Genomic DNA, 14,241 nt, shown 5'->3' with positions numbered 1-14,241 from the left:
AGCACTCTGTGTAGTGTCTACCCAGAGGGACAAACACACAAAATGTGGTCCCTCCATACAATGTAGCACTCTGTGTAGTGTCTACCCAGAGGGACGAACACACAAGACGTGGTTCCTCGATACAATGCAGCACTCTGTGTAGAGCGGAATGAAGTCCTGACACCCGCCGCAACATGGAAACCTCATGCTGAGGGCAAGCAGGCAGCCTCAAGGACAAACACTGTCTGATCCCATGTCTGTGAAACGTCGGGACTATGCAAATGCACAGTGAGAGAAAGGAAAGCAGACGAGGCAGGGGCTGGGGTAAGGAAAAGGCTCTGAAATGGAGTGTGGTCAAGTAGTACATCTCCGAGCCCTGAAGCCCACCGAGTTGTGAACCTGGAACGTGGACTGTACAGGAAGGGGCTCTCAGTAACACACACACAGGCACACCGAGTGTGGTCACGGGGGCCCAGCAGAGGGTGCCCAACTCCTGTGTTTAGGGGGACATGTGTGAGTTGGTCCTGTGTCCAGTCATGCCCCGTCCCCCCTATTCCTACCACCTTCGTCTACACTGGCCCCCACATCCCTGTCCTCAGGAGATTCTCCAGGCTGGTGGTCCCTCGTCTTTTCCATTCCCATTCCTTTTCCTGTCTGCCCCCAGCTCTTCCCCAGGGTCTTGTCTCTGGAAACCAAAGCCCAGGCCTCAGTTGCTAGGAGAGCTGGCGGAGGGACCCGAGGTGAAGGTGAGGGGTTGCCCCTTGTAAGCGTCAGAGTGCGGGCTCACCAGCCAGATGGCGCCAGTGAGGGTGGGTAAGGGGCGGCGCCACCGATGCCAAGCAGCTGCCAGCAAAGCCATCAGAAGGTCTTTCAGAGCATTGGGCGGGCAAGAAGCACAGTGAGAAACATCATTTATAAGGAAAAGAAACAGAGACTTCTCAAAGAAAGGGCGAGAAGAGGAATGGAGATGCTGACTGGGCCAGGGGAGGGAGGGAGCAGGGTGGGATGAGGATCTGGCCCTGCTGTTGTGTATGTGGGGACCCCACTGTGTATGGGGGGTGGGGACACCACTGTGTAGGGCCACATGTCCCAAGGCTGTGGGTGGTGGCTGTTACCACAAGGGGGAGCCCTTCTCTAAAATAAACAATCAGCGCAGAGCCACAGCCAACTACGACCAGGGCTGGAGACCAAGATGGAGCTGAAGGCAGAAGCCAGACAAACCCTGCCCACCCCTCCCTCCTTCTCCCTCGACCCCTTCTCCATCTCTACTTGTTCCCCAAACATGCTCCTCAAGCAGGCCTGGGTCTTTCTGAGGGGTCCCCCTGTCTCATCTCCCTCCCATTCACTGGTGCCTCCTACCCTCTGCTCCTGCCCCTCCAGCTCTCCCCTACAGTCTGTGAAAATCCTCCACGCCTCCCACAGCATCTGTGAAAATCCTGGGAGCTCAGCTCACCCACATACAACACACACCTGCCAGCCCCTCCAGACTGTAAGACCCTGAAGCCAGGACCCCCAACCTTCCATGTCCCCCAGAGCAGCATGCACCTGCACACCGTGTGTGTGTGTGTGTATGTGTGTGTGTGTGTGTGCATGTGCCGTACGTGTGCCATGCATGACTAATTGGATCCTGCAGGGAGGTACCAGCCCCCAGACTCCAGTGCAGGCAGTGGGCTGTCATGGGACCATGTGCCTGGGTTCAACAGTAACTCACGCCTCACTGCACCCAGCCCTAAGCGCAGGGGCACAGTCTAAGGATGTGCTGGAAAATCTCCCTCCCAAGGGAGCAGGCGGACGTGCCCAGCTTAGACAATGGCACACCCAGTCGAAGCGACCATTACCTGGAATCCAAAGCAGATGGTGGGAAAGACGCTGAATACAGAGGCCCAGGAGGAAGAGCTGGAAGAAGACACAAGAGGTGCGTGTTAGCGCAAAGGCAAACTCAACACCGCCTTCCAACTGAGAGGAGGAAGGGCAGCCGAGCATGACCGTCAGCTGTAGGTCAGGCCCTGCTTCTACTGCTGGCTCTTTGGGGACAAGAAGGATGCTGCCAAACGTGGCGCACTCTTTGGGAATCCCTGCCGACACTATTCGTTGGGGCCCATGTGACCCTGCCCCATCTGACCCTGGCTTCTCTCTCCAAGTTACATGTCTCCAGCTACATGAAGGCCTGGGTACAGCGTGCCCAGGAATGCAAGGATGGTTAGAGCTCCACCCAAACCACCCTGGGGGGTAAAAGGGCATGCAAGAGCAGAGTCTTCAGGTCAAGCCCTCTCAGTGGTCCCCAACAGCAGCCCCCTGGCCTCCCTGACCAGCACCTTCAGGGCTGGGCAGCAGCAGGAGCTCCAGAGTGGCCAGTCCAGAGCAGTGCTTCCTGTGTGGTCAGCAGGGTGATGGCCCCAGCCCCCAGAACATGCGATTGTGTTCTACCCTCGATGGCTAATGGGATGGAGCAGGTGGGACTGAGGAGAAGGGGATGCTGGGAGCTTGCTCCTGGCTCACTCCATCACAGGCAGGCTGGAATTGGGAGCACCTTTCCTGGCTTTGGTCAGAGGGCGATGTGACTATGGAAGCCTCCAGTCAGGAGTGTGACACTGACCTCCAGAATGGGTGGCTGTTTCCGGCCACTGAATGCTTGGTTTGTGACAGCGGTGACAGGGATTCCCAAGCCACATGTCCTGCCTGACCAGCCCTGCCTCCCTGACCAGCCCTGCCTCCCTGACCGTGCTGTCCAGCTGAGGAAATGGGCTCTTCACCCAGCTGGCGGCTACACTTTCCTGAAAATCACAAGAACCTCTGGACACAGAGGTGCCATGGGCCTTCTCTCCTGGATCACCTCGGGCTGTGATCATGGGCCACGGAGACCCTGCTTTTTGGCTCCAAGACCCATCGTCTGTCCTGCTTCCTGTCCTGCTCGCTAGACACAGATGTGGTCTGTCCACTAACAGGGACCTCCGCAGCCCCAAGCTCAGTCCTCCTAGATATGTGAGCTAAAGGGGGTAGGGTGGGGGCGAGCTCTCCCACCTTCTGGGACCTCCGTCCACCAGGCTCCTGACCCCTCACCCTCTCAGACTCCCACCAGCTCTTCCTCTTCTGATCCTTTGTGCTGCAGTTCCCAGGCTCAGACACCAGGTCTCCCTCGATCTTGGCCAGGATCACGGCCCTGTGCAGATCTTGTGGACTTGACATCTCCACCGAGGTGCCTCAGGCCTGCTGTCTCCAATTCTGTGAGCCCTCACCAGTGTCCCCACCACCTCGTCCAGCTTAGGATCTGGTCCCCAGTCCCCTGAGAGCCTCTGGTCACCTTCGCTCTCCACGTCCTGTACAGCACGACTCCAAGGCCCGGGGCTATCCACAAACCTCCAAGGAACCCATCCCCGCCTCTCCTGGGGCTCCCCAACAATGTGTGGGTACTCACCTCTGTGAAAAACGAGGCCCCCGAATCAGGCCCTCGGGCTGGAGGTAGTATCGCATCACGATGACCAGGGTCAAGTAGCAGGCGGCCAGGGTGCCCAGGATGCTAGCAGGTACACACACACACAAACACACACACAGTGTGAGGAGAGCGGGGCCTATAGTTAACACTGGAACTCAGACCCCGCCAGGCGAGGGCAGTGCCACAGCTGCACAGTGGGTGGCAGTGGTGGCATTTTAGGCAGAGCGGTCCTTACCCTGAGGTCAGCCCTCACCCTCCGTGGTCCCAGCACAGGGAAGGAAGGATGTGGGGTAATGTTTTCAGGCTTTACTTTGTCCAAACTACACACAAAGCTTCAGACCATGAAAAACGTGTTTGTGCATAAAAAGCCTACAACAACTCGGCGCCCAAGGCAAACAGCACATGATGAGAGCTCAGGTGTTTCTCCTTGTGGCCGGGCGATTTCCCATGTACCACGGAGTCCTGGTGTGGCGCTGCGGGTTAATGCACCAAACTGCAGAGCCGTTTGAACTGCAACGTTGGCGGTTCAAGCTCATCAGCTGCTCCTCAGAAACACTATACAGGGTCGCTAGGGATCGGAATCAACTCGACGGCACTAAACAACAACAGGTATGAGTTTTCATTTGCTTTCCTGCTCCAATCCTAGCGGCGTTGTTGTTAGGTGCCATTGAGTCGGTACTAACTCATAGCGACCCTATGTACAACAGAACGAAAGACTGCCCAATCCTGGACCAACCTCACAATCCTAGCAGCTCTCCCCTAATCCCACCAAAATAAAAGCCTGTTGCTGTCAATTCGGCCCTGGCTCAGGCGCCTCCGTGTGTGTCAGAGCAGAGCTGTGAGCTGTAGGACCCTCAGTGGCTGACTTTTCAGAAGTAGGTGGCCAGGTCTTTCTACTGAGGGTGTCCAGCAATCCCCGTGGGTGTTGAGGCCTGTGGTGCTGTACCTGGTGTACTTCTGGAAGCTGATCTCCCGAGGGATGGACAGAGGCAGGATGACCAGGATGGAGAGCAGACTCAGAGTGAAGCGCTGGTCCACATACCAGGGCCGCGGGGCACTGGGCAGGAGGAAGTCAAACACTGGCCAAGACAGAGGAAGCAGCTCACCTCCACAGGCCGGGGCGGAGGAACAAGTGCATCTAAGTCACTGGTTCCCAATGACTGCCCCCCAGCACCCACCCAGAGGGGGCATACCTAACCTGTATCAGCTTTCCCTACACTCCATCCCCCGAAGGTGGGCTTATCTGTGAAAAGGCACAGCCCTAAGGACCCGACCAGAAACACACAATGTTCTCTCCACCCCGTCGACCTGCCCAGGGTCAGGGCAGCCCATTCACCCCCACCGCCCTCCCATGATTGACCAGCCTGACCCCAAACTCAGCATTCTCAACATGCCAACACCAGCAGCTGACTGGGGTCAAGCGTGAGGTCAGCTCCACTGGCAGGAAAGGGCATTTTGAAGCGGGCTTACCCACCCTCAGGTTGAGCTAGACCACCGTCAGCTCTACGGTGAGACAGGGTTTCCCAAGAGGTGCCGCTGATGTTCCAACTCACAACAGTCCTATAGGACAGAGGAGAACTGCCCCACAGGGTTTCCAAGATCACCAGGTCTTTTATCCCATGGGTTCGAACTGAGTGCTTAGCTGTTGTGCCATTAGAGACGGATGCCTTTCATTTCAGTATTCCTCCATTAAAGGTCTTTTTGCTCAGGGTTAAAGGTCAGACACAATATAACCAAACTAAGTCCTGGTGTGGCGCTGTGGGTTAATGCGCCAGACTGCAAAGCCGTTTCAACTGCAATGTCGGCGGTTCAAGCTCACCAGCTGCTCCTTGGAAACCCTATACAGGGTCAGGGTCGCTATGGATCAGAACTGCCTCGATGACACTTAACAACAACACAACACAACCAGAGCAAAATGGTAGGTTTCTATCCAACCATATCAACAGTTTCGTTCCAGCATTCCAGTTAAAACCGTGAAGCTGTCAGAATGGACTAACACTGCAGACCTGACCATATGTTGCCTACGAGAAATGCATTTTAATATCTTTAGCCACCGTTAGGTTCAAAGGAAAAGAATAGCAAGGAAAACACCATGCGTGGCAAGGAATCTGGAAAGGCTACGCTAGCAACCGATGAGTTAGATATAACGGTACCAACTAAGGCAGGGCGGTTCATAATAAGTGAAAAAGTATTGCTACAGAAATCACAGGAGCCTTTATAAACAGAAACATCACACCGTGAAGACGTTGTTCCTCCACATAACCTACAGCAAGGTGTACACACTTGAAGGTATGGGTGCCGTCCCCCTGACTCTTCCTCTAAGAATTCGGATTCTTTGACTATTGTTGCTAAAGTGTGTTCGGTCGGTTCTCACTCACAGCAGCTCTCTATAGGGTTTCTGAGGAGTGGCTGGTGGGTTTGAACTGCCGGCCTGTGATTAGCAGGCCAGCGCTTGTCCTACACATACCACATCAAAGTGGCAATTTGGGCATTCCCGAGGGACTCAAATCATGTTTCTTTGAAATGTTCTTTGAATTTGGGGAACAGAAAAAAGTCTGAAGAGGCAAGATGAGGGCTGTCGGGTGGGTGGGGTGAGGTTCCCCACTGAGATTCCCATAGGACAGCCTTTGCTCTCCTCAAAGAATGAACAGGTACACTGTCAGGATGGAAAACAATTCCTCGGTACCCTTTTCCTCAACAATATAGTTTTCAATTTTCCGAAAACTTCCTCCTAATAGGCCCCAATGCTCTTCCTGTGTCCTTGGAGAAAATCTAGACTCCTGTGAACTGCCCCCAATAGCAGTGGCCATACCTCCTGAGCTGAGCCCTGTTTGGACTGGACCTTCCCTTTGAAGGCACCCTCATGAGACTAAGAAGAATATTCCTGAGAATGAATGTAGCCTGCCTCTGAGCACAGAGGCCTGCTCACCCACATTCTGGAAGAAACTGGCCCAGGTGTGAACGGTCACCGTAACAACGGACCTTACTCTCACAGCTGCTGGTTCATTCACCCTGAACGGATAGCCACTAAGGAGCACTGCAGGAGCTCTGGCAGCGTAGCGGTTACGAATCAGGCTGCGAACCTCAAGGTCAGCAGTTCGAAACTACCAGCTGTTCCACGGGAGAAAGATGAGGCTTTCTGCTCCCGTAAAGGTTTACAGCCTCGGAAACCCTGTACTGGATCACTATGGGTCGGAACCGACTCCATGGCACATAATCACCACTACCCAGGAGCACTCAGACTCGAGTCTGAAGGAAGCTCAGGGAACACACGCATTTTCTGTCATGCACAGCCTACTTGAGCTTAGGAACACAAGACAGTACTTAAGACACTATGCTCGGGGTCACTTTAAACTGTAAAATCACCAAGAGATAAAGCACAACACCACCAAAGAAAGTGGTTCACAAAATGAACAAGACGACAGAGCACTGCCTTGTTCGCCCTGTGTACTTACACTTCTCCAGCTGGTCACCGATCACCCTGAGGAAGGCCACAGAGATCATGAGCAGGTTGACGATGAAGCAGGCCTCACACAGCTTCCCGACGCTGCGGCCACACAGCCCATGAACCATGGCCTGGTAGCTAGGCTGGCCGCTTACGGAGGCCGTATAGCCCAAGATGAGCAGCCCGCTGAGTAGGAAGACCAGGGAGACCTGTGGAGAGACGGTCAGCAGGGCACTACTGTGGTGCGCGTCGGGGCTGTGGTGTCTCTCTCCACTGGATCACAGCTTGGCGGACTCCATTGGAGGTGCCACGAGCTCTGAGACCTGGTGTCTGGAGCTGTGAGTATATATCATTCGGCCCCCGCTGGACCAATGAGACAGCAGACACCTAGAGTAAACCACACCTGTGTGGGTAGAGAGGCACGGGAGCGTGGTAGTTAGGCACTGCCGTTGCAGCCGACACACCTGGTGTCCAGGAGGGGCTAGGTATTAGGATTAAACCAAGCAGGAAACACACCTGGCTTAACAAATGGTGCCTGTGTTTGCTATTCCTCTCCATACTCCCTCCCTTCCAGTTTAAAGGTTTTCAAACGACTGTTAGGAAAATCTTCAAACACACAGGCAGGCTGAAATAGCTGTACAGTAAATAGGTACACACCTATACCTGGATCAGCCAAGCACAGGGTTTCTGTACAAGCAGTCCCTGGGATACCAACTTCTGAGTTAGCAGCAACCCCTACTTGCCGTTTAATGCTACGTAAATTGGCCCTCACTTGGAAACGTTTGAACAAGTCCTACTTCCAACACCGTCCTCATCACTGGTACCTTGACTAGCTGCATCTGCAGCTTTGAAACCATGGAAAAGGCTTTGCACCTGTTCTGACGGTCCTACACACTCCACTTACAAACTTAGGTAGCAGTGAGTTTCATCTGTAATGATGTTCTGTTTTCAGCTCATTCTGGAAGGATTTGAAACAACGTTGCAGGCATTGCTACCTCCTTAGAACTGGATTTGGTTAGGGGGCTTTTCATTCTTGTACAAGTCTTCAGAGCACATTGCTGGGAGACTGTGGATGGCACAGATACCATGCTCAGCTGATAACCTCAAGGCTGGAGGTTCAAGACTACCCAGAGGCATCATGGAAAAAAGTCCTGGCACTCTGATTGTGGAAAACCCAGTTCCCAGAAACCCTAAGGAGTACAGTTCTCCAACACACACAGGGTGACCTGAGTGGGGATCAACTCAAGATCAACAGGTCCTGTTTATCACATGAAGAGTTACAATGTACAGTGTACAAGTGCCACGCAAACCCTACAGACAGAGAATGTTATATCCTCCGCCCTCTCCCGGAACTTCCCTTAGGTGTCTGCCCTCAGACGTAGCCGCTCATTGCAGGTTTGGTAGTTGCCATGCTGCATGTCTGTGACTTCATCATACTGTGCAAGTCCAGCCCTGCTTCCACTGGTAAGGATTCTATTCCATGAGCAGACAGTGAGTTTATCCAGCTACTGGCTGACAGATACCTGAGTTGCTTTCTGTTTTTGGCTATGATGCGGAACATTCTAGAACAAGCCTTTCTTTAGACCCATGTTTTCATTTCTCCTGGACACATATCTACAACTCCTGGCATTTCATTTTATAAGAAACTACCACAGCACTTTTCCATCTGACACTTTTATCATGGGGGTCTGCGAGCCCCGGCTGGCTTACTCCTTCCCTCCCAGATTCTGTGCAGGACACAGTTCGCAGTGGGAGATGCTCAGCCGGATATGTGGGGCCCAGCAGCTTGACTCCATGTCACTCTGGAATGAGTGGTGCCACCGAAGAGCACCTCACACTCCCTCCAGCCACTAGACCTTTGCTGTCCTGTCCTCTTCATTCCCTGAGCATTCTCTGCACCTCCTCTCCCAACATCACCCCTGACACCCTCCCCTCCAGCTAGGCTGCACCCGAAGAGGGGGACAGAGCTCGGCAGAAACAGTGCCAAAAGCCACTCACCAGCTCCACCAGGAAGGCAGGGGCCAGCCCGCCTGCCTGCTGAAAGGCCCAGGGGAAGTTGAGCAGGCCAGCGCCCAGGGCAGACTTCATCAGGATGAAGACGGCCCCCAACGAAGACAAACCAGGGGGTGCTTTCTCTGCCAGGCCCCCGCTTTCTGGGGTCTGCTCCTCCATGGCTGCAGGGGACAGGGCAGAGAGGAGGCTGGGTCCACCTCTGCCCCTCCCCAAGAGCACAGCCTCACGTGCCCTGGACCTCTGGTCCTCCCCTCCCCTCCACACATGCCCACCCCATTTCGACCCCACTTCCGAAACATTTATCTCCACTCAACCCAAACCTCCTGGCCACCCGCCCGCCCACCTCATTCTTACCACCAGATGCAGATTTGGGGCGTGAGATGGGGTCCCGGGCCACCAGGGACAAAGCTCGGCTCCTCCCACCAGGTCAGCTGCTTGCCGGGTGTTCTGTGTAGGGGAAGAGTCCAGCTCTGCTGGGGGGAGGGGGGAAAGGAGGTGTGTCCAGGAGTCGTTAATTTACGTTAATTTAGGCATCCTGAACAACACTGTAGCGTCCTGTCCCAAACCCTCAGACTGCTGGGCGGGGCCAGCTGACCCAAGACATTTGTGCCAGAACCTGGACTGCGGAAGGGGGAAGATTCCCTGCGGGCCCCCACCCCAGCATAGCCCCTCCCCAAGGCACCTTTCTCAGGTAGCTGGGAGAAATCAGAGGGCAGGGGTGCCCCGCAGTGACCCCAGGGCACTTTCTCATGTCTCCTCCCTTGATTCTCTGTGAGGCCCATCTGAAGAGAAACCTGTGGAAAGTGAGGACCCTCAGGGTTCCTATGCCCACCTGGCAGGGGCCTGGGGTTCTAAACTCCCCATGGAAAGCAGGCAGCAGGAAATCCACAGGTCTTTCCTCAGGGCTGGCTCGGCCTTCCTCCCTTTCTGCTGCTCCAACCCAGCCCCACTCACTGCTGGCCAGTGGGTTCCCTACCGGCCAGGGTAGAAATGCCCAATAAGGTTTCCGAGGCAGACAGCAGAGCGGCCGATGGTTTCAAACCACCAAGCTTTCAGTTTTCAGCTGTCATGTAACCATTGTGCTGCCTGGGTTCCAAGCTACCAGTGCGCCGTGACACACCTGGTCTGTGTGCGTGCGCGTGCGTGCGTGCAAGGGGGGTGGAGGGGTCTTCTCCAAATGCCCTGCAGGGTGTCCTCAGAGACCTGGTCAGCCCAGAAGGCAGCTGGTGAAGGTGCCATCAGGAATCCTCCTTTGGACCTGTGTAGTATTCCTGGATACTGGACGGTCCCACACTCCCAGCATCCAACGCCATCATGCATTCCTACCACAGGAGAGAGAGGGGGGCGGCTCACCCAGAATCTCCCATGTAGTAGGAGTGGGGTGAGGGATTGAGAAACTGTACTTTTCCTAAGTAATCTCCCAGCCTCCTCCAATCAGCCCTAATCCGCCTCCCCCACCCGCCTCCAATCAGTCCTTATCTGCCTTCCCCACCCGCCTCCAATCGGTCCTTATCTGTGGGCCCCAGAGCAGCCCATAGGCCTTTTGCTGGTGTGGATTAACGGCCTCAGCCCAATGTGTGACCAGCTGAGCCACAAGCTCTCAGGCCTGAGTGCAGATAGAGCCGGGGTGGGCCCCTAGCTGCTTGCCTGTCAGGATTCCTGTGAGGAGGGACTGCACAGGTTACTCCTGCACTATCTGGGGGTGCCACCATCACCCCCACGCCAGGGCCCAACGGGGCGCTGCAGGAGTTGACACGTCACTTAGAGCTCATTGTCCTGCGTCCCAGACTGACCCTGCCAGAGCCCTAGACAGGAAGTCATGAGTGAGTGGACGGATGGATGCACAGACTCCAGCAAAGAGGAAGAAAACGGAAACTAGATCATTTCATGGACTCGCTTAGTGTCGCCGCCAGAGCAGTGACCACAACCATGGGGACTTACGCAAGCTACTGGTCCGCAGCTCTGGGCACACTCCCCTGGTAGCTCACCTCACCCAGATTCTGGAGGCTCTAGGCCTCTGGTTGCGTCACTTCCATCTCTGCCTCTGCTCTCACGTGGCCTTCTCCACTGGCTCTCTTTTTCTAAGGGTGCTTGGATGTTCTAGCATGCTGGCTTCTTGACATCTGTACCTACATCTGCAAAACACCTCTATCCAAACAAGGTCACGTTCACAGGTGTCAGACGGACTATACTAGGGGGACTACATGCCACATACCTGGAATCTGGGTTCTCATTCACTCAACAAACACTAATGGATTAAGTGCACACTGTATGCTAAGCCTTGGGCTCAGAACAGGACAAGAAAGGTCTCCACTTTGGTGAAGGAGGTCGACCAGACAGTAACCATGGTTCATAGATGGGGCAACAGGAGGGAGGGGGGCAGAAAGGGATTCCCCCCACCCTCACCTCACCCACCCCCGCCAAGGTGAAGGGCTGCTGGGTCTCAGGTAAAGAATTTTTGGGAAAAAGCCTTCCAGAGGCTGGGGATACTCTGTGTGAAGGCTCAGTCAGGGGCTGAGTGGGCGCTCCTGGGAAGGTCCACAGTGTCTCGGACTTCCTGGGTCAGCGAGCAGGGAGGCTGAACGAGATGGTCCTTAGTAGGAAGCAGGATGGTTGGGCAGGGTGGGCCACTCCTGCTGCCATGGAGCATAAAGGACCCTCCTCCCTGTTGGTGACCAGGGAAAGTGACATCCCTGCAGCCGCGGGCCATCACTGCACAGCACTGTCTGGGTGGCACACAGCTCCATCCTGGGATTCACTCATTCCCCCAAATCTGGCCTCCCAGGTGTAGTGAGAAAGAAGCTGAGTTTAGGCCTTAACCAGCAGCAGGGGACTTTAAAGCTCCTTCATCTCCACTGCCTACCCTACCAGTGGGCTCCCTGTTAGCTGCCCATTAGTGTGCATGACTTAGAAATTGGCCAGCGGCCTGTGAAATCCCAGGCGACGTGGAACCTTCTCATTCTTCGGGGCTTTGATGTCTGCTCTGTGCCGGCACTGCATCCAGGGTGTGTGACCTTCGTCAGAACTCGGGTGGGATGTCCTGCTGGGCCCCAGGCTGCAATTAGCAGCCACCTCAGCTGAGCCCCTCCAGGCCCCGCACTGGGCTCTGGTGTGGAGGCAGATGAGGAAGCAAACAGCCCTAATCGGACCACACTCCACACCGGCGCTTCCCCCAGCTGGTCGATGGGAACCACACAGACACATCGTCTGTGCAGAACAACTATTCCGAAGGGGAAAGACTCTTAAGGAAAAAGAAAGGGGCTGTTTTGTCTTAACTGCCAGGAACACTGTATGACCCCTTTGTCCTCTTTGCCATAGCTCCTGGTAAGCTCACACTATACTCAGGTTTTGCTGGCTTCTGTTGCTGTTATTAGGTACTGTCAAGTGACTTCTGACTCACAGAGACCTCCCGTATGACAGAAGGAAACCCTGCCTGGTCCTGTCATCATCTCCATGGCTGCAGTCATGTCCCAGTCCATGTCACTGAGGGCTTCCTCTTTATTGCTAAACGTCACACAGTGCCTCAAAGGTCAGAATTTCCTGTCACCACTTTGGAGGCCAGCAGAACGCTCCTCTCTCCGTGAGGTCCCTAAGGGAAGGTCCATCCTGGTTTCTACAACCTCGGACGTTGGGTAGCGTTCCTGGGCTTGTGGAGAGATGTTCTTTGTATAAGACATCACTCAGATGGGATGAAGGCTAGGACCGGTCCTACCCTGAGAATGTACCACTAAATGCCACATCAGAGCGCCCGTCCAGCTCTCAGGGATGAGATGAACGCTTAGAGATGAAACCTGGGCTCATCCTACAATCCCGAGTCCTGCTGTAGTCTGAGGTTGTGGCTGTTCAGTTCATTCACTTGAGTTGATTTTTGTTCTTTTGAAAAGATGCACCTGTTTGCCAGGCTCAACCACGGGAGTCCATCCATGAAAGGAGCTCTTCAAAGCACGGACTTGGCTCAGCCTTTGGGCACAGCTGCTGCCAGGAACTGTCATTAAGGATAGGGGATACGGACTGGGCCCGGCACATGACTAGGCTCAGAGGAGCAGAGGTCCTGTCGGAAGTGCACGAGCTCTCCCAAGGCTTCAGTGCAACCACGCCCGTCCCACGGATGCCATCTTCTCTCGAGCACTCCTCCTGGGGGAGCCGGGCCTCACACGGCAGCCACCTCAAGGCACACCTGCCTCCCACGTCTCTCTTCCCAAATAGAGCGGAGCACCTTATACTGGACCCAGTGCCACTTCAAGGAAGCCCCCTGCCTGGTCCTTCCTCAAAGGTTACTCCATAATCCTTACAACAGACAACAGACAACATCATGATGAAAGGTGGAAACAATGCCCATGGAAGCAGCTTTCAAGAAATCAAAGGATATATTGCATTGTGCAAATCTGCTGCACAAGACCTCTTGAAAGTGTTCAAGGTTAAGAAGATAATCAGTGTGAGCACTAACATGTGGCGAATCCAAGCCATGGTATTTTCAATCACCTCATATGCATGTAAAAGTTGGACAGCCAATAAGAAAACCAGAAATAAACTGACGCATTTGAATTCTGGTATTGGCAAAGAATATTGATTATATCATGGAAGAATGAATAAATCTGTCCAGAGCCAGTATACACCTTAGAAGCCAGGATGGCGACACTTCAGACATGTTGTCAGGAGGGACCAGTCCCTGGAGAAGGACATCATGCTTGGTAAAGTGGATGGTCAGAGAAAAAGAGGAAGACCCCCCCCCCCCCGCAACAAGATGGACTGACAGAGGGGCAGGAGCAATGGGCTGAAACGTAACATTCATGAGGGTATTTCTGTTGTGCATAGGGTCGCTATGAGTCGGAACTGACTCGATGGTACCTAACACCACCACAGAAGGTTCCCCACCAAGGGCTCTACACTGGCTGGATCTCGCCTGTTCCCTCTCCCTTACCCCACCCCTCATGTCCCCAGGTGCTACTGTCTTTCAACTTCAGGCAGGTCACGACAAAAGAGAGCAGGAGGGAAGAATATGGGACCTGGGATCACGGCCGACTCCAATTCACACGAGGACTACTGCTACCCGTGGGCTCTGGGTCAGTGGATACGCCTGTAAAATGGGGCCAACGTACCTGTCTCACATCATTTGTGTAAACATACAATGTGGACAGTGTCCGAGTGGCCATCTGCTGATGTGATCCAAACGATTCCCACCGTTGTTAGAAGCTGCGCTTGTAGCAGCTCATCCCCTGCTGCTGGCACACCACGACCCCTAGAGGACCTAGGTGGACCACCACCACCCCCCGTTCACCTCACGGGGCCCTGCATGGCTGGGGTGGCTCCCCATCCCCATCAGCACCCCTGGTCCCACAGGGCCTCCCCCCAGCTTCACTCGACCTCCACT

The 14,241-nt window shown here is 54.6% G+C and overlaps 1 protein-coding gene across 1 annotated transcript in view; it reads right to left on the bottom strand.

The window, feature by feature from the left end:
* SLC38A8 (solute carrier family 38, member 8) overlaps positions 1-9,029 on the bottom strand; it is a 15,922-nt gene extending 6,893 nt beyond the window's left edge. Inside the window, exons 1-5 of the mRNA XM_006860132.1 lie at positions 8,856-9,029; positions 6,868-7,066; positions 4,359-4,491; positions 3,395-3,496; positions 1,818-1,875 (exon numbers count right to left, since the gene is read on the bottom strand). Of these exons, the coding sequence (XP_006860194.1) occupies positions 1,818-1,875; positions 3,395-3,496; positions 4,359-4,491; positions 6,868-7,066; positions 8,856-9,029 (666 nt within the window). The remainder of the gene's footprint in view (positions 1-1,817; positions 1,876-3,394; positions 3,497-4,358; positions 4,492-6,867; positions 7,067-8,855) is intronic.
* Between the last annotated feature and the right edge of the window lie 5,212 nt (positions 9,030-14,241).

Source organism: Chrysochloris asiatica, unplaced genomic scaffold (genome assembly GCF_000296735.1).
Source record: "Chrysochloris asiatica unplaced genomic scaffold, ChrAsi1.0 scaffold00037, whole genome shotgun sequence".
Lineage (NCBI taxonomy): Eukaryota > Metazoa > Chordata > Mammalia > Afrosoricida > Chrysochloridae > Chrysochloris > Chrysochloris asiatica.
The sequence above is the reverse complement of the archived record's forward strand: the minus strand, read 5'-3'. Positions and strand labels throughout refer to the sequence as shown.